Source organism: Juglans regia, chromosome 10 (genome assembly GCF_001411555.2).
Source record: "Juglans regia cultivar Chandler chromosome 10, Walnut 2.0, whole genome shotgun sequence".
NCBI lineage: Eukaryota > Viridiplantae > Streptophyta > Magnoliopsida > Fagales > Juglandaceae > Juglans > Juglans regia.
This window is the reverse complement of record NC_049910.1, coordinates 12,062,147-12,082,899: the sequence shown is the minus strand read 5'-3', so window position 1 is coordinate 12,082,899 and position 20,753 is coordinate 12,062,147. Positions and strand designations below refer to the sequence as shown.

Sequence of the window (20,753 nt, the reverse complement as noted above, 5' to 3'; positions counted from 1 at the left end):
AGAAACCATTAATTTAGATATTTGAAAAAGACGTCGATCGGTACGTCATTTTCACTAGTTCCTTCTGTTTTGGTTGGTTGGTTGCAAATAAATCATTTTCGCCAGCTACAGCGCCGTCTTTGATCCGTCAGCTAGGTGCATGTAAAGCCAGATCATTGTCGTCGTCAACTTTTGGCATCAGCACCTTCCCACTTGGTGCACCCCCGGGGATGGGGGCCTACTTCTGGCATGCACTGCGAGCAAGATCAAAAGTTTCTGCCACCCTTGGCCTCATGTTCATGGCATGTCAATAGCCTTTAATTATCAAACATAAGAAATATAGGGGGGCAAACCAAATCTGAATGATATGGCATCTAGACCACCCATGCATCCTATAAAACAAAACATGCATTAATATGCATTCTAAACATTTACTTGCTTCAAATGGGTGTCAAATCTAATAAAAGCAATCAGGCTGGCATGCCCACTACTACAAGGCGGCCCTATATATGAATGGAGGTAAATTTGACACCTGCACTGGAATATTAGGCAGTTTTTAAGCGCTTGAATATAAAGTACTGGAGTTTGATAAAACAATTAAGTTGCATTAATATTACAGCGATAGCTAGGAAAAATATCATCAAAGGAGCATAGCTGTGCAATCCATTGGAAGGGGATTGCACATAACATTGTCCATATAGTAGTGGGGATGAGTTGCATCCATCACAACAAATTGCATATCCTCCGAAGGATTCCAATGGCGTTTCCTCTGATTGATGAACCAGTTATTTATCTGTTTCAAATCTAGACCGGTTGATTCTGCAAGTGCCACCTTCTGGGACTCCTGCATAAAGCATATATCATAAATTGCATTAATATCACAAGAAATACCAAATGCAGTGTAGAAGTTGCTACAGATGCCACTCGCAATTAAAAACCATTTGATCTTATAACATAGCCACGAGTCCTTCAGAATGTTGTTAGGCATTGAAGGAAACATCGAAAGTACTTGGAGCTGTTAATTAAGATATATACAGGACTCATTGTAAATCAACAAGCTGGATGTTAGATTATAGATACCGATGGATATGGCCACTTGTAATGTCTGCTCCACCAGTCCAGCAACTGCTGCCGAGCTTCCTTTGGCAACTTTCCATTTTTTTTCTTTTTCAGAAATTCTTTCTTGAGACTTCCCAGATATCCACTGTACTTGCGCAGAAGCTGAACTTTCAGTTCTTGATCTTCAACTTGAGGATCTATTACTTTGTCATTCACATCAACCTCTTCCTCAGAAGATCCACTTCGACCTACAACATGTACATCACCACAAACTGAAGGTAAGCTAATAGGCAAAAACTACCATGCATGTGACTTTTGCAAGCAAACTTGCATCGTTTGTTTCACAAATACCATTACCGGCCAACAATAGAGGAATCTGATGGCACTAAATTACAACCGATTTTAATAACTCATATCAAACCAAAACCTACATATATACACAATTAGTAATGAATTTGGGATATCAGACTCAAATATTAACATTGGAAGTGTCACATTGATCAGAACCGTATTGAAATAAATGGGAATTTACCAATCTTTGATCTGATCTTTGGAACAAGAAAAAACAATCCATGAGCAGCATTTCCATTCACTCTTCCAACCATATTTCAACTTATGGATGTGTTTGACAGGACTTATTTTTCTCATGATTACATAAATTAAGCATCAACATAGGTGGTGACAAATACTTGGGACGTATCATGTAGTGCAAATCAACACATCATAAGCAGCATGGTCAAAGCCCAATCCTAAGCAAGGTAGCCAGATTCGGAAAACTTCATTAGTCTTTAAATTCATAATAATCAAGTGCACTTTCACTAGTAAGTTTTCCAAAATTTTTGGTTGGCACAACCCATCCACTTTACCACAAAAAAATAAGTAACAAATTGGCAATAGAAGAATATGATTTTAATACAGGATCCACCATAACATAAGATATTTTTAGTCGCGTGTAATACGACATTAAACACAAAATGTGTCTATTGTATAGTTCTCAATGTGACGTGATGCATACTATATTGTATAGTACTACATTAATTAAAAGATTCTGATGCTTAATATATTGTCACTTCTTGATGAACTATACAATTGCTCGTAGAGGAAACTTCAAGATTACTAGTTTGCCAACCTATTTAAGGTGAAAGGCCAGCAAGAGTCCATTTTGGGCAAGACAAAGCTTCCTTTTACTTAATCATGAATACCCATCCATAGTTCTTCTCAAGCTTAAGAGGCGTAAATGGAAAGAGAAGTACTACAATCACAAATAGATTCTACAAAAGTAATTCTACAAATCTAACGTGACTTAATATGGTACATTAGATCTACTTTATAATCAAAATAGATTTATAATCTAGCGTACCACGTCAAGATACGCCAGCTTGTGGATTTATTTTGTGAGATCTGACTAAAATATTTCTCAAATTGAGATAAGCAGCCGCCAGTTGAGAAGAAAAGTCCGTTAGCTATTAGAATCTCTTATCAAAACTAAAATATAACAAAATATCATTGAACTCAAGAAATCGAGAATAGACGCAAAACTCATGCAAGAAAATGAAAGATTGTAACAAGACATGCGTTTAGAGAAATGAGTTTTTGTGCTTAAAAGCATTAATGGTTTAAAATATTTATAGAATGAAAGCTATAGAAGGCCATCGTCCTTGGTATAGAGATAGCAAAACATGTGGATTCTGTTTCCCCTTAAGATATTCAGTTTATATTTTATATATTCCTGTTCCAAACACTGTCAAATCCATGATCTTCTCTGCAAAACCCATCCATAATCGTGATGAGTCGATGACCCAACATTCAAATTAATGAAATTTCCATATATCCAAACTACATTATAAGAATTAGGTGACACAAAAGAGAAGAAGACGATTATTTCTTGAGTCCTTCACTTCTCACCCTCAAGGTTTCCATTTTATTTTTTAATGTACTACAAAAGCTTTCCACTTTTCTTTCGTAAACGTCCCTTTCTGCGACATCGACCTCTTAAACCTGACAAGAAATTCTCTCTCGTAAACTGTAACATGCAAACAGTTGTGAACTTACATGAAAATGACTTAATGAGTTGACCTTGTAGCGTTTTTTTTTTTCAGTTCCATAAGATCCTTTCGCTTTGAAGTCAAATATTGGATAGAAAGAAACTGCCATCCAGCATTTTACTTAAGTTACATTTTCTCTCCGCCTGAAATTTTCTGTTCAATATATACCTGAACCAAACAGCTTCCATTTCCATTACTCCTTCAGATGTTCTTGAACACATCAAGATAAATGAAAAAAGAAAACCCTAAAATGCTAGAAGGGTTCAAAGTTCAGACACCTGTCAGAAGACCAATATTAAGCTGGAAAATATTCGAATCCAGGAACAAACAAACAGGAGAATCAAATACAGAGATATCTACCTAACCATCTGTTACCACTCCCTATGATAACTATGGACTTTGTTCGATGTTCTCATCCAATCCATTAGAAAAAAAAAAAAAAAAATTGGGTTGCAAGTAAAAATGTTTTGAGGGAATTCAAAAGAAGATAGAAAGCAAGATGAAGAATGTCACCGCCGGAATCTGACGAAGAAATTGTGAGGGCTTTGAGCTGGCACTCGATCCTTGAGAAGAAAAGCATGGCCTCTTTGAAGGGTTTAGAGAGTTCTTGCTCGTACTTGGTGAGCATCTCACAATAGGCTTCCATGAACTGGTCCAGTCCAGGATCCCGACCTATGCAATTTGATCTTGGCCTACCGCCCATGGCAGCCTCAAAATTAGCATAGGCGTCTTCTAACCTAGCCACCACTTCAGGAGGTGCCCCAACCTACGATCATTAGTGATTATCTAACATCAGACTAACAAGGCCATGCAAACAATTAGTAAAGAACTTACGAAAAAATAAATAAAACAAAAAGAAAGGAATACCACTAAGGAAAAACGGGACATTAGATTTCACAATAAAACCTGAAGGAACGTTCATAGAAACCAGCATGGATTTTGTTGGGGGGGAAGGGAGGGGGAGAGAGGGTTTAACCAGCATGGACCACCTCAACTTCTACCGGTTATCATGTCAAGATAGAAAACGCTGAACTGAAACTCCCTTATCTTAGAAAGAGCAGTATTTTTTAAGGATTAGACCTCAAGGTTTCACAAACAGTTAGAATTCATTTATCACCTTTTGACAATTGACATAAGCGGCCAAGAGGCGAGGGAAGAGAGGATGAGCCATAATCTTAGCCCTCATACAACTATTGTTGGCCTCCATGCGATTGCCATAATCTTCCTCGGACATTAAAGCAGAGGTCTTTTGACCACAGGAATTGCCGCTCAAAGGTAGAGGATGAAACAGCTTATTATTTGCCTCTACAACAGAATTCATTAGAGGCATCATTATTTTGTTTCCCTCGAAGCCCATCAAACAAGAAGTTCCACTACTATTAGCTCCTCCTTCCATACTCTCTCTCTCTCTCTCTAAAAACCCACATTCATCACTTTCAGTGATCAGTCATACACTTGTCTATAAAAATTACAATCTCCCAAAAGATTACTCCCGGTTTTCAAGCCAAAACTCTCGGTCTGTTTACAGAAAATCCTGAGAGCAAAGGGCGTTGTCAGAGAAATAAAGGTTTTTCCTCCGTGGCTGGCCTGTCAAGGGTAGAGACTCTCTTGGAAATGGTATTTTCTTTCTTTTTGTTCCTGTGCACATACAGTAATATCTCTCCCTTTCACTCTCCCTCTCTCCGTGTGAGATCTTGCATAGCAATAAGAGACAGAGAGAGAGAGAATAGAGTCAAGATGTACAGTAGGTTGCACGCGGGGTTAACGTGCGCTTCTGCAAGTTCTACTGAGAGTCTGAGACCCTTTCCTTCCCGATGACAGCTATCTCTACTCACCCCCTCGTTTTTATTGCACTGCCACTGATCAACTTACTATGTTCTGGTTCACTCAGAGTGAGAGAGAGAGAGAGATGCCTGATGATGCTTATGAAGAGAATCAAGAGGATAGTTAAATTAGCCAAAGGGATTGATGGGAAGGAAAAGTATAGGACTTGAGCCTGTTTGCTTGGTGGTGTTGGTGATTGATGGTAAGTGATTTCAACCGTCCATTTCTGCCGACTGATGGTAGTCTTTTCAATCTCAGCCCCTCCATTTATATTCCCCGGTGATTTTGGCTTGTCTTCTCTCTCTCCCTCAGTACTCCCTGCTGTTTCACTTTTGGGTGTCTTTCTAGGGCAGAACAATAAAGACAAACCTAGAAACACGACACCATTTGTGAAGATAGCTATATCCATACAAACGAGTCAAACGACATCTCTCTCTCTCTCTCAGCCCTATGTATTGGTCTAATCAATAATAATGGAAAAAAGTAGGTTGGGGAACTGAGGAAAAAGAAAAGAGGAGAGAGAGTTGAAAGAAAGTTGGTGGGGGACACTCGGAATGTCTCTTTCTCTATAGTTTTCTCCATTTCTCTTTACCCTATGCAATTTATCTAACGCCTTGAGCAAGTGAACGTAGGATCGAGCGCCTTTGAGAAAAACATCATTATTGTGACATATAGTTAGTAATTATGCCAAAATCGATCCGAAAGATTATATATTAATATCTTTGATTTTTATTATTATAATAGATTTAATAATAAATTGTGTGTTTACGTACCAACTCATAAATAACAGCAAATTATACTTTAAGATTACTGGTTTTCTCTCTCCGATCCCAAGGCGATATTTCTCTCCAGCCAAATAATCTTCCCTCCCCCCGTCCGGATCATCCCGCATCTGTCTATCGAGTATTTTTTTTTATTTTTTGTTTGTTTTTCCGTCTATAGCGTCGAGATGTACCGATTTATTGACTTCCGACGATCCCCACACCCATCACCACCAAATTTTTCAGTCACCAATCCTTTGAACCGAAGAAGAAAATTGATTAAAAGTGTGACATGTATATCTCACGCTCGGCTCACACCGCGTGTGAGACTCACGCACCACCGTGCCAATTATGAGAGTCTATCGCAACCACGTACAATACTATTGAGATCAACGATTTTGGATATCTTAAGTTCTACCTTTATCTTCTCTTCAAGGATGGCGCGTGGCCTACACGTGCCTCCACAATTAATATTGACTATCATGTGTCAGTGATTTGATTCATCTTTCAGTTTCTATTTTCTTATGTTCTCATTTTTTCTAACCAAAGGTCAAGAAGAAAATGGATAGTTAAAGTCTCTGATAGTCATCAATCTAGACCAGCAAAATGCATCATACAACAATCCATTGTGGCTTCTAGTTATAATTTTATAGTCTGTTTATTAGACTATATCAAAACCATTTCAAGCGACTTCCCTTTATGATAAATGAGTAGAGGTCAAGTCATTGATTTCAGATCTCTCTTTGTTTTATTTTTCTTGTGTTGTATTTGCTGGTTTGAGATGATTGTTGAGAGCTCTCACCCTATTAAATCTTATATCTTTTAAACGTTTATTTTATCAAAGACATGCTTGTTTGAAAAAAAACTAATAAATAAAAGCAATTAATGATAAGTAATAAGACAATGTGTAGACATTAGAGAACAAGTAATAGAAAACAATATAATTTTTTCTTAATAAAATAGAGAGATTGATGGGTCACACCCATCCAATGAAGCTATAAATAACGAGGTCAAAGCATGTAAAAAGGGTAGATTCCGATGAGATGTTGAGGGCGTAAGAACCATCCGAACTTCAAGAAAGTACTCCACGACACAATGGCTTATTTTGTGTACAAAAGTGTTGCATTTTGCTGGCTTCCGTTGTGCGTCAAACGTCGGAAGGAATTCATGTATGACAATATGAAAATCTTAGAAATAATACAACTCATCTATAAACTTGTTTACTTCTAAAGCCTGTCACCTCTAACTTGGAAGTTCTTTGCTTTGTCCTCTTAGATTGTTGTTCTTCATCATGCTGCTTCCAGCGATCGTGGGTGTCACTGTAATCTGTAGTCCATCCAGGAAGAATTGAACGAGTCCGCCAAACATGTATTATCCCCCGAAGGTGGAGGCCAATTTGTCTTAGGACAATAATTGGCGTAACTAAGCTGATCTCTTGCACCTGATATTGCTGTAAAAGTGTATCATGATGCATGTATTTAGATGTTCAAGGGTTTGGTTCTCAAACATGCTCTCACACTGACCACATTCTTTTACATATATGACCATGATCTGTTTGTAGCCAAGAATGTGATGATGTTTTCTTTAGGTATGCCTATTCTGTTGAGGAGTGTAAGAACAAAAGCAATAAGAGATTATGCCTTGTTGATCCTAAAATGAAAAGAGACTTGTGATATCAATCCATGATTTGCAAGGGAAATGATCATATGGGCTATCAAAATAATAAATCGTAGGATTTGAGTTATTAATGTAATTAAATTCAAACAATTTCTATGCTTAGAATTTGGGTTATTTATATAAAGAGCCATATGCTTTGCAATGTGATCATCAAAGGATTCCATATAATATTTCATCTTGTATGAAATTGGAGGACAGACTCCCTCGAAATAGCCACCCTTTTTTCTTATCGTCACCATCGTTAAATGCGATTATGAAACCACAAGGTACCACAAGATCCGTACCAACTTCTCATTATTTTCTATAGCATTATCGGAACAAAATACTTTATTGGTACGAGAAAATTGTATTTGGACCATTTTCTGAAGATTTTGATAAACACAAAAAAGTTTATGTCAATGCTGTAAAAGATAGGGTCATATATAACAAGATTAATCATACACAAACATCACAAAATAATGGGACCCCCTTCTCCAAAGTAGGAATTAGAACGAGATCCCAAATGTCATAATGGACCAAATCAAATAGAGTACAAGAAAAAGACTCACTTTTATTAAAAGACATATAACGTGTTTCTTTGCAAAACTCACAAGAGACACGGACTTGAGATTTATAGAACCTAGATGACCTTGAGATGCGAAAAGCTGAACATGTGATAGAAAAGTATGTCCCAATTGAGAATGCCATATATTGGAAGAGGTGGTGATTGCAGCAACTAAGCGAGAGATAGAGGAAGGGATATGGCCAGAGAGAAGAGAACTTGACAAAAAAATGTCAATCTATCGGCCTATCCCAATGAGTTATCTCATTTAAGGATCCTGAACATCAATACATCATTAGGAAAAATAAGCTTATGTCCTAATTCACAAAGTTGACCGACTGGAAGAAGATTTAATAATAACTTATAGGAACTAGGTATGTGTTGTCAATTGACAATTGAGACGTAGAAATAGACCCTAGGTGACTGGCATGCAAAGGAGAACCATCACCAGTGTAAATGACAAGAGTGGATGACAAAGAAGATTTGTTGGAAAACAGTATGGGATCCAGAGTCATATGGTTACAATACGCAGAATCAATAAACCAAGGACTTGTACCTAAGGTGACGGACAAGGCAGTAGGAGATCAGGATAAAACCTGATGCATTAAGGCATTGACGTCAGCAACAATGAGAGTAGTGGACTAAGATGGAAGCTCAAGAAAAGACTTGGGTATAGAGGAAGTAGTCGGAGCTACTATGGCAGCATGTGAAAAAGGGGCCTGTGACTGATTCTTTGTTGTAGTTTACGAAATTTTGTAATAGGGTCATCAGGACGTTTGAAATATTTACCTAAGACAATGTTGGAAGAGGAATGGGGAGTGGAACGTCCAAAGAACATCCAAAAGTAGTTTTAGAAGTAGGTGAAGAGGCAACTACAACAACAGAGTCAAAGGTTTGCAACTTCATGGTGGAGCGTCGACTTTCTTCAAAAGTAAGTTTAGCAACATGGCAGCCTCTAGACAGGAAGTGAGGTGTGATGCAGAAGAGATGCCCTAGGTTATATAATGCATGGTGGGGCGGCGTTTTGGTGACAGGGTAAAATGAATATTGAGTTGGTATGCTATGGTGGTGGAAAAATAAAGAAAAAGATTCGTTTAGATATTTAGAACTATCTTCAAACTCCAACGAATTATGTTAATGAAAATTCCTTTTTATGATGTTTATTATTCATCTGAGCGACAAATATTTATATACATACACACACCGAGACTTTTACTAGATAATGACCACTACCTCTACCAGGACTCAAGAATCCAAGAGTACTGCATACTTCCTAAACTATTATGGGCAAGACTTAAGTAAAAATAGATAAAAAGACCAAATAAAGTACACTAAAGGCTAGTTTGGATTGCAGGTTTGGGGGTGGGATAAGACACAAAATTTTCATTCTATTCATCTTATCATTACATATTTTTTCAAATTTTAACACAATAATAATATTAAAATATAATATTTTAAACTTTCAAATAAAATATAAAATTCTCATCTTAAAATTCTGTAAATAGTAGAGAAATAATTTGAATTAAGATGATTTATGGGTTTTGAAAAATGAGAGAAAAAAATTTAAATAAAAAAAATTGTTTGAGTATAATTTTTTAAAATTATTTTTGTTCTGAAAAATTTGAAAAATATCTGTGAATACATCCTTATCCAAACTAGGCCTTAACTAAGATTAGGAAGAAATGGACTCTAACTCCCACTACAAGAAATTTGACTTTCCGGGATGAAATTTGTTAGGAACGAATTAAATTTCGTCTCTTAAAGTCATTTTTGGAGACAAACAAAAATGCCTGAGGTACTAAATTCGTTCGAACGGAAAACTATCTATTCGAACAAGATATTTTGTGACGAACAAATCGTCTCAAAAAAGAAAACCGTTCGAACGGAACAAAATAGATTCGAACATGGAATTAATGTTCGTTCGAATAGTATATAATATGTTCGAATAATAATATTGGCGGGAAATTAATTTATTTTTTCCGGGAAAAGTTAATAACCGTTCGAACTTAAATTTATTTGTTTGAACGGAATTTTTTACAATTAAATTTTTTATTAGTATGGATTTGTGCATATATTTTTTGCATTAAAGTAATAAATATTTTTCCCATTAATTTGTTATCATTTTCAAAATATAAAAATGTGTATATATTATATATTATGATCTGCAGTGAGTTAAAATATTTATAAATTCATAAATTAATTTTATGTAATTAACTTTAAAACTTTATAGTGATTTCTTTTTTGTTAAATTTATATAAATATAACTTTAAAGATAGTATCATTTTTTATATTATCATGAACGGCAAGTAAAATGAAAGAAATAAACAAAGTAGCAAACACGAAAAATAAAAATCATACATTAATTACATATCAAATATATAATGTTCAATACAACATAAAAAAGTAAAATAATAACTAAAATGATCATTGGGTCCTTAATAGATCAACATCATCTTGCAACATTTTAATAGATCCTTCCAGATCCCTAAACTTCTCCATAATGGGCTCAACAAACTCTACAAACAGAGCTCGTACCTGATCCAAAGTAGCCTCAAGAGGCTGTCTCTCAACAGCAGCAGCACTACTAGAAGCTGGATCTGTGAGAGGATCACTAGGCTGTTCTGGTGCAGTCTTCCTCAAGTGCCTCTTGCTCTTGCTGAATGTGATCTTGTTAAGGAACCCCATCTATGGTGACCTCCGCTTAGTGGCCGACACTATAACCCCCGATCGGAGTAAGAGGTTAGATATTAGCAGTGCAAATGGTAGACTACCTCCACTGGAAAATCGTGACTCCGATCGAATGCAGAGGAATAAATACAATGCCATATCAATGGGATCCTCCCGTGCTATCCGCTGCAAAAATCTGGCTCGATCGATCCCGAAATCAGTTTTGTGTTTTTTTTTATCGATGTTATAGCCAACAATCAAATTAAGCATTCTAAAAAATATTATACAATCGGCCTGTCGGATCACCTTGCTCCCATCATATGGAAGAGCCGATGGGTCTCGCACCAGCTGACGTACCTGATCTTCTGTGAGATCATCATCAGGTAGATCCTCATCCTCACTACCATCCAAACTATAATCCGAATCTACATTCAGGGCTAACGTGGAGGATGCGGCCGATGTGTCGGAATCAGATGGTGCAGCCGCTGGTCCCCTTGTAGCTGCTGCAGGATATGAGTCGGCCACGCGCGGGATGTCAAGGAACTCAGCAATAATGCGGGGAGAGAAATTAATACTCACTCCTCAAAATGATAGGGTGTAGAACAGAGCATCAGAGCTAAATTCTCCCATGGCACGGTAGAACTCACCGACCATCTCTGGATATGCAGTCCCCCACTGCTCACAGATCGGTATCCATCTCCGCTCAGTGAAGATGGATTGTATGCTCCATCCCTCCTATGAAAGATCAGAGAAGTCAGACAAAACGACATGACGCTCGACAAGTATAGGCCTCGTCTCCTGAGCATGAGCTGTTCCACTACTTTGGCTGGGTTGATCTCTCGCACGTTTTCTTCCGCTGGATGCCATTGATATACTGTTTAACCATAAGGAAAATAAGAATATAATTAACCATAATAATTAAATTAAATTATTGAAGAATTATAGTATATTGAAATAATTCGTTCGAACAGAACATATTCTGTTCGAACTAGTCAAATCTATTAGAATGGACTGTTCTATTCATTCGAACCGGAAATCTTTGTTCATTCGAAAGAATTTATTTTTTTTGAATAGAAATAGTGTTGTTTAGCAACTAAGCGTTCGAACGGACTAGAGTTAGTTCGAATGGGAAGAAGCCAAACAGCCATGGCTAAGTCGACTCAGCCCAGAAATGAAAAATTTCCTATCTAGATGTTATCATTTGTTTTAATCGGTAGAAATGATTAAGAAGTGAAGTCCAATCATTTCTACCAATTATTTTGATGTTATTTCTACGAAATACACCAAAATGGTTGGATTTCGGATTCAAAATCCATACCTCCCAAACATAACTCATTCGTGCAAAAAACTAAACAATAAAGGTGGAGAGTTGACCCATACCTCTTAGAAGTTCAAATGTGGGGTTGCTACGGCAGTTGAGTGGCGGTTTTCGCGATGGAGATAAGGGGCGAACTCGGAGGCTCTCGACGGTTGCTGGTTCAAATGAGAGAGTTTTATGGAATTGTATTCGAACTACGTCTACAATGACCGTGGCGTCTCGTTCGAACTGAATAAATATCCGTTCGAACGGTTATTATATTAATATATTTATAATTATATTACTAATAGTAGTATATAACAATATTAATATTACAAAGTACAAAAGTATAAAAATAAAAGTAATAATAGTATTATAATACTTTTAATTATTATAATACTTTTAATTAATATATTTAGTATATTATTTGTAAATATATTTATTCTATTATAACAGTAACTATAGTTCTTAGTTATATAATTGCAGTGTAAGTATTATATATAGTTACTATATAGCTATATCTATTATAAGTTATGATAATTATACAAATTAATATAATTAATATAAATATATATATATATGGTAGTTATTAGTTATATAGCTATTATAGTGTAAGTATTATATATATAGTTACTATATAGCTATATCTATTATAAGTTATGATAACTATACAAGTTAATCTAATTAATATAAATATAGATATAGTAGTTATTAGTTATATAACTACTATAGTGTAAATATTATATATATAGTTACTATATAGCTATAACTATTATAAGTTAGATACTACAGTGTAAGTATTATAAGTTATGATAACTATACATGTTAATATAATTAATATAAATATAGATATAGTAGTTATTAGTTATATAACTACTATAGTGCAAGTATTATATATACAGTTACTATATAGCTATAGCTATTATAAGCTAGATAACTATACAAGTTAATATAGTTAATATATATATATATATATATAGTAGCTATTAGTTATTTAACTACTACAATGTAAGTATTATAAGTTATGATAACTATACAAATTAATATAATTAATATATATATATATAGTAGCTATTAGTTATATAAGTACTACAATATAAGTATTATAAGTTATGATAACTATACAAATTAATATAGTTAATATATATATATATAGTAGCTATTAGTTATTTAGCTACTACAGTGTAAGTATTATAAGTTATGATAACTATACAAGTTAATATATTTAATATATATATAGTAGCTATTAGTTATATAGGTACTACAGTGTAAGTATTATAAGTTATGATAACTATACAAGTTATCATAAGTATAGTAACTAGTTATTGTACTTACTAGTTACTAGTTACTATTATAAGTTACTATAACTATACTTATTATATTTTATATTACAAGGTAGTAAGTTATATAATATATAGTGCAAAATTAGAAGACCAAAAGTATATATATATATATATATATTAATAAGTACTATATATTAATAGTTAGTATATAATATAAGTATTATATTAACTATTAGACTTGTAGTACATTATATATTATCAATTATAATATAAAATAGTTGCTATAATATATAGTTATTATATACTATATAATATTAAAATATTTTGTGATTGGTTCAAACCCAATAACATCCCGTTCGAACGGTTTTATCTCGTGAAATATGTTTGGAGGGAAATTTTGCGCCAAAATGGTAAGAATGTTTGTTTAATAAAATAGTAAGTTATTTTAGTGCCCGTAAAATATTAACATATAATACACATATTCTTATTTAAGTCCTAATATAAATTTTCCTTTTACAGAAAGAAGAAAGTCCCCCTAACTATGATTTGATCCAATCGTATGCTAGAACACATAAAAATCGTGATGGTATTTGGGTCAGTCCTGAAGCAGAGGCAAATTATGTAAATATAAGTTTTTTTAATTCTATTGTCACCTAATATTTTTGTTACTTATATTAACTTTAATGTTTTTATTTTTGTAGGATAAGATGATATCTCTTAAGAAAACTGTTGCGGGTCCATCTGATGAATCATCTGTCAACGATGCTCAGATCCTTTCTCAAGTTCTTGGATCACGTTCTAGATATTTGAGGGGCTTATGACGTTACATAAAACCATCCTCATCATCCTATTCTCGAGCCAAATCGAATGACGACAAGACTAAGGAATTGGAGGAAGCAGCATTTGAGATAGAACGATTGACGTTCAAGGAAAAAGATGGACCGATTAGATCAAGCAGCGGATTTGGAGGCGAAATTAGAAGAGATAATGCAGTTGAATAACCAAAAAATATTTGAACAATTCCAATCAAAAATGTCTCAAAACTCTATGCCACCACCATAGTTTTCAAATTTATCTTTTCTTTCATTGCATTTATATTATGATGTCCCAAAACATTTGAACAATTGATTTTTGAATTACAAATTGTGTAATATTAGTATGGTATTTTTAATTAAATTCTGATCTGTATGATTAATACAGTTCAAACGGTAAATTACCATTTGTAATTACATTCAAACCAAAATAGATCCATTCGAACAAAAGCTAACTCATTCGAACGACAAAAGAGAAATACAAACGTTCAAACAATAAATTATTTGTTCGAACAATAGTTATGTGCAAAACCCCGTTTGAACGGATATAATTTTCGAAAATAAAATTTTTGTTCGAATAGACATGATTTTTGTTCGAACACAAGTCATTTGAAAAAATTATTAATTCGAATGCATAAAATCTATTCGAACACTCCGTTCATTCAAACAGGATCAAATATGGACATTAGTTTGAATGAATATTTTATATTGTTTGAATGGACATCTCGGTTCGGACGGAGAAATGTTTCATTCGAGCAATATATTGAGACAAAATCGGTTTGTCTAAAAAACAATTATCCGTTCGAACGGTTTCGACTGGATCTGCCCAATTTCGTCTCTAAAAATGAGTTTTTGAGACGAAATTTGATTTTTGTCTACAAAAAATTTTTGAGACGATATTTTCGAGACAAATTTGAGACGAAATTTTTTCATCTCCAAATCTAATTTGGGACGAAAATTGTGTATTTTGAGACAATTTTTTGTCTCAAAAAACACAATCTCTTGTAGTGTCCTACTAGACTAAATAAACTCAAACATATACTTGGATTCTTAAGGAGGTTTATGATCAACTGCTAACATTCCTCCCCTATATCACAACCCTTGTTCTCAAAGGCAATCTCTGGAAACTTTTTTCAGCTCATCTACATCCTTGTAAGAAACCATAGTCCTTTTGTTGTCATCTCCATTGCAATATACTTCCAACAAAAAAGGGTTTTGCACATTTATGGTCCGGAACAAATCGTTCGTCACAATTAAAACAAAGTTTGTAGCCACCACCTCGCCCCACCCCGTCCAGCATCCACCTAGCCTAGTTAGAGGCCCCCGTCCGCAAACAGATCTGCCTGCATGTAGTTGGGAGTTAGGTGTGGGGCCCGAGTTATGCCCAAGTCTGCTCAGGGTTTACCCCGTCTGCCTGGCCTAGCCCATATATGAAGAATTTTTTTCATTAGCCACTATTCATCACCCTACACCATACACCTTATAAAAAACACCCTCATACTCTATGAAAAACCCCACACCATATGAAAAAAAAAAATTCCATGTCATGTGTGGAGTGTATGATGTGAACAATTGATGTTTTGCAACAAAACTCCCCATATATATATATTTAAAAAATATTTTTCTTTAATAAAACGGCATCATTTCGCGATAGGTTTAACTTAAATCTAACATCCCGTCGTCTCATTCTTTCTTTCCCCTCTCTCTTTCCTCTTTGGTTCTCTCAGTCTCTTTTCTTCCTTCGGTCTGTGATACCCCATATGATATGGATAAGGGTAGGTGGTGTATGAGATCTCACATTCCTGGGAATGAGAAGTTCTTGCTCTTTATAAGGTTCCAATGGGGCTCTAATTGTATCATTGACTAGTACTTTTGGAGTATAGGTCATGTGCTTTGAGCCTTCCATTGGGGCGTTACACGGTTTGTCTCTCTTTCCCTCTTGCTAGTGCGTCGGCGCACCCATCCTCTTTTTCTTCTCCTCCTCCTTCAAGCACAAATGGTCGTGGGTTTGCAAAGAAACCAACAACCATTCGTGGCTGTTTTTCTTTTTTAAGATTTGTTGTGTTTTGGTTGTTTTGAATTTTTTTCGTTGTTTTCCAATTTGTTGTGGATGTATGTGGACTTGTTGTTTTTCAGTTGTTTTGTATTTTTTTTTAGTGTTTTCCAGTTGTCTTTCAAGGTGGGTGGGCTGTGGGCAGGATGGGGCGGACAGTCGTGGGGCCCAAAACTGTCTCCCCCACTCAGAAAAATTCTACTTATCATCCACTATATTACACATGACTAATATGTCGTTTATCATTTTTGTCATTCTATTTAAATACATACATATTGATGTGTAAATATATGTATTTAAATAGAATGATAAAAATGATAAATCATATCTTAGTTTGTGGTGTGGGGATGATAAGTAGCATTTCATCCATGCAGGGACGGGATAGGGGCAGCCCCGGTCTAGCGAGTGCAGGTAACACCCCTATTTTAACTTTTACTAGGATTTTTATGGAGGTTTAAGATCAACCTTTGACACATTAGTGCTAGTATACTGCTGAACTTTGGATGGTGTCTCGTTGAAAAGGTAATATAAACCATGAAATTCACTCTATTTTCTATTTTATTTGGTATATACTTGTGTAGAGATGAAAAGTTATGTTTCTAAAAGTGATTAAGTGCATCCTAAAAGGGAACCAACAAACTGCCAACAAAAAATCCCATCGCGATGGTGCTGGAAAAGCCTGTGGTCATGGATTAATTCATCCTCTCTAGTGTCCATCTTGTGAAAAAAATCCAACGTAAGCTAAAGCTTCTCGAGCACCCCACTAGGAAGAAAACTTATTGGGTTACTTTGTTTGAATTGCAATTGCCCTCTTTGTTTATTTTATTTTTTTTATAATAAAATTCTCATTCATAATAAAACATTTTATAGATATCTATCAAGCCAAATAGCTTGAGAGAGAAAATCTGGAAAACAATCACACCACATATCAAGTGAGTCAACATTCCAAGCATGTCTAGCTAGTCTATGAGCAACCTCATTTCCTAACCTACCAACGTGCATAAATTTAGATTCAGTAAACAAAGATAACAATTTCCTTGTTTCTAAGAACAAAATACTACGCATAGAGGACAAGCCAACTTCCTTTTGAAGGTCTTGAATTAACAGTAAACAGTCACTTTCAATTATAATCTTCTGGATTCCCATATTTGCACAAAGTTGAAGGCCTCTGAAAATAGCTAAGAGTTCAATGTCCTAAGGCTTCGCCACCTCATTTTTTGCCTTGTTAGCCGCCATAATGACTTCTCCTTTATCATCTCTTAACACCACCCCAACACCAGCTCTGTGTAGGTCACTAAATATAGCCCCATCTACATTTAATTTTAGAAAACCAGATTCAGGAGGCTTCCAGCTACAGAAACTCCTTAACTCACTACTCAGCACATATTGCACAGCACAAAACTCCTTTTTCAAGGATAAAGCATGCTCAGTTACTTGTCTCGGCTCCATACAAATTTTCTCATTTACCAACTTGTTCCTCCTAAACCAGAAACCCCATGCTACCAAGAAGGGTACAGCTAGATCATCATCCTTACCATCCTCATGTATCTTTGCTGCCATATCCATAATTGACAATTCATTACCCAATACTCCCACCATAGGCAATAAATTACACCAGTAAGGTCTAATTCGAGTGCAGTAAAACAATGGAAGGGTTTCATTACCTATTTTGCAAAAATAGCATACATCCTCCGTTGGCACATTCTTTTTCTTCAAATTTGACAGAGTTGGGAGCCCGTCTTTACATGCCCTCCAAGCAAAAACCTTAACCTTATGAGATATCTTCATCTTCCACAGAGCCCTCCACAAAGACTGCCCTCCACAGAGCCATCCAAGCAGCTCATCGAGTAAGTTGGAATTGAGAGAGCCACTGCTTTTATCAAAATTTCCTTGCCCCCTTGGGATAGAAGTTGGTCTTTCCAGTTTTGCAATTTACTCCAAACTTTCTGCTTTATTTCAGAAAAAAAAAAAACCCTTGTTTTTTATTGACCTACCATGGGAGGAAGGCCTAAGTATTTCTCAAACTGCTGCACCTCAGTAACCCCCCACACCTACATAATTTCCTCCTTTACTGCATCAGTCACATTATTTGAGAAAACCAAAGTTGTTTTCTCTTTGTTTATCTTCTGACCTGATGCCTTCTCATAGGTATTAAGAATCCTTTGAATAGTTATGTTTTCTTCAACATTTACTTGGCAGAAAATTACACTATCATCTACAAATAACAGATGGTTAACATTAGGAGCCCTTCTACAAACTTTGATTCCCTTAAGCACTTGGTTTCTCTCCGCCTTTCGTAGTAAGGTAGTTAGCCCTTCTGTGCATAATAAAAATAAATAAGGAGAGATGGGGTCTCCTTGCCTCAACCCTCTACTAGGGACAATAGGTCCTTTTGGCTTACCATTTATCAGCACAAAAAAGCTTACAGTAGTAACACATTTCATCACCATATCAACAAACTTCTTCTCAAACCCCAAAACAACCATTATAGTTTCTAAGAAGCACCACTCAACACAGTCGTAGGTTTTACTCATATCGAGTTTAAGAGACATATACCCTTGCTTCTCTGTTGTTTTGTGCCTTAAATAATGAATCAGTTCATAGGCTACAAGTACATTGTCAGTAATAAGTCGCCTCGGCACAAAAGCACTCTGTGAATCAGAAATGACATTAGGCAATATTTTCTTCAATCTATTAGCAATAACCTTTGAGATCAGCTTATACACCACGTTACATAAGCTGATTGGCCTAAAATCAGCAACTTTTTCAATGACTCTCTTCTTCGGGATCAAAGTAATAAATGTGTGGTTCAAGACAGAAGGGAACTCACCAATTTGTAAGGCTTTTAAGACTGTTGTTGTCACAACTTTCCCAACTACATGCCCCAATATTTCTGAAAGAAAATTGGTGCCATTCCATCCGGCCCTGGGGCCTTTGAGGGATTCATCTCTTTCAAAGCATCAGTAACCTCCTTTCCAGTATAGGGCCTGGTCAAATCTTCATTCATCAGAGTGGTCACCCTTCCATCTAAACATTCCAGGAAATCAGTTTGACCCCTTTTATCAGTAGCTGAAAATAGATTCTGAAAATACTCCAAAATGATCCTGTCTTTTCTCTCCCCTTCCTGCCATTCTCCATTAGCATCTTTTAATCTCTTAATGCCATTTCTCCTTCTTCTATGAGAAGCTTTTGTGTGAAAGTATTTTGAATTCTGGTCCCCCTCTTTTAACCATAATGCTTTTGAACGTTGTCTCCACATGGTCTCCTCCCTCTCTAGCCAGGTTTGAACCTCTACTCTTGCTAATAAGTGTGCTTCTCTATCACCATAGGTAGAGCCATTCTCTTGTAAGTATTGAAGCTTTTGGTTAGCTTTTCTTAACTGATACTGGACTTTACCAAAAGACACACGATTCCATACTGTCAGTTTATGGCTGCAATTGGAAATCATAGTCATCACCTCTCCCATATCATTCCCATCAGCATCATTCTTCCATGAATCTTCAATAATCCTTTCACACTCTTTTTCTCCTACCCACATTGTTTCAAACCGAAACAATCTCTTTCTTGGTCTTGGCATTGCTCCCCCTTCTAACTCTAACCAAATAGGAAGGTGATCAGAGTAAGCTACTTAACCATGAGTAACATTAGCAAGTGGGAAACAGGTACTCCAATGAGTGTTAGCCAAAAAACGATCTAGTCTTTCACTAATGCACTGCACCCCCTCTCTCCCATTACACCAAGTATATTGTGGCCCTTTAAAGTCCAAGTCTCTTAAGGCACATTGATTAATCATATCCAGAAATTCCCCCATTTATTTTTCAGACCTCCTCCTGCCACCCCTTTTTTCATTAAAACTAACTATTTCATTAAAGTCACCAAAAGCTACCCATGGCTCCTCTATTTTGTACAAAGATTTAATCAAATCCCAAACCACATGCCTATGCTTTGTATCAGGATGCCTGTATACCCCCGTGATAAACCAACACTCCTCACCATTTCCACGAGACCCCTCAATTTTGATACATGCATCAATATGATTCCTAAAGTAACTCAAAATGGTAAGCTTAACATCTTTTTTCCACAACAGAACAATTCCACCACTTTTCCCATCATAGTCAACTGCCAAGCAATTAATAAAACCAAGTTTAAACTTACATTTCTCCATAGCACAAGCTTTCAATCTTGTTTCTTGTAAGAAAACTACATTTGGCCCTTCCTTTGTGACTAGTTCTCGAAGAGATCGAATGCCATGTGGGTTCCCAAGCCCTCGGGCATTCCATCTGAGGAGTTTCATGGCTCCTGGCGGGGCTGAATGTTAGGCACCGTCGATATTTTCTCTGTCTCCACCCTTCAATCTTCATCCACCCTCCCTTGTGCCTGGTTCTTCTTCGCCGCTCTTTTCTCTTCTCCTTCTATCTCGCCAAGTTCTTTTCTTTTTCTAACAATAACTTTCTGGATCAAAACAGCATTATGGGTCAAACCTGGGTTGCTAAAACGGGACAGACGTTTCCACTTTCGGGCTTACTTTTCATTGGGCTTTTGCATACTTTGTGTTACTGGGCCCTTCACCTCAGTCCTTGGGCTCTTCCCCATATCTATAGCCCGTTTATTTTTTAGCAACGACAACTCATCTCTCTGCATCAATCCCTCACCTGTTTGCCTAAATTCCATACCACCACTTCTTCTGTCCTTTTGTGCCCACGTTCCATGCCTTCCGTAACCACCTCATCAGTCTGCATTCCATTGGTCCCCCCA

General features: G+C 36.0%; 2 protein-coding genes across 2 annotated transcripts; both read right to left on the bottom strand.

Annotated features, from left to right (window-relative positions):
* Window positions 1–450: 450 nt before the first annotated feature.
* LOC109011646 (homeobox protein SBH1-like) lies at window positions 451–5,015 on the bottom strand. The gene is made up of 4 exons (XM_018992933.2): window positions 4,201–5,015; window positions 3,597–3,849; window positions 1,060–1,286; window positions 451–823 (listed from the first exon to the last, which is right to left on the bottom strand). The coding sequence occupies exons 1-4, from the start codon at window positions 4,477–4,479 to the stop codon at window positions 620–622; spliced, it is 963 nt and encodes a 320-aa protein (XP_018848478.2). The 5' UTR covers window positions 4,480–5,015; the 3' UTR covers window positions 451–619.
* Window positions 5,016–18,049: 13,034 nt separating this feature from the next.
* On the bottom strand, window positions 18,050–19,536 carry LOC109011659. Its single transcript, XM_018992947.1, has 2 exons — window positions 18,878–19,536; window positions 18,050–18,689 (listed from the first exon to the last, which is right to left on the bottom strand). The coding sequence occupies exons 1-2, from the start codon at window positions 19,534–19,536 to the stop codon at window positions 18,050–18,052; spliced, it is 1,299 nt and encodes a 432-aa protein (XP_018848492.1).
* Window positions 19,537–20,753: the final 1,217 nt, after the last annotated feature.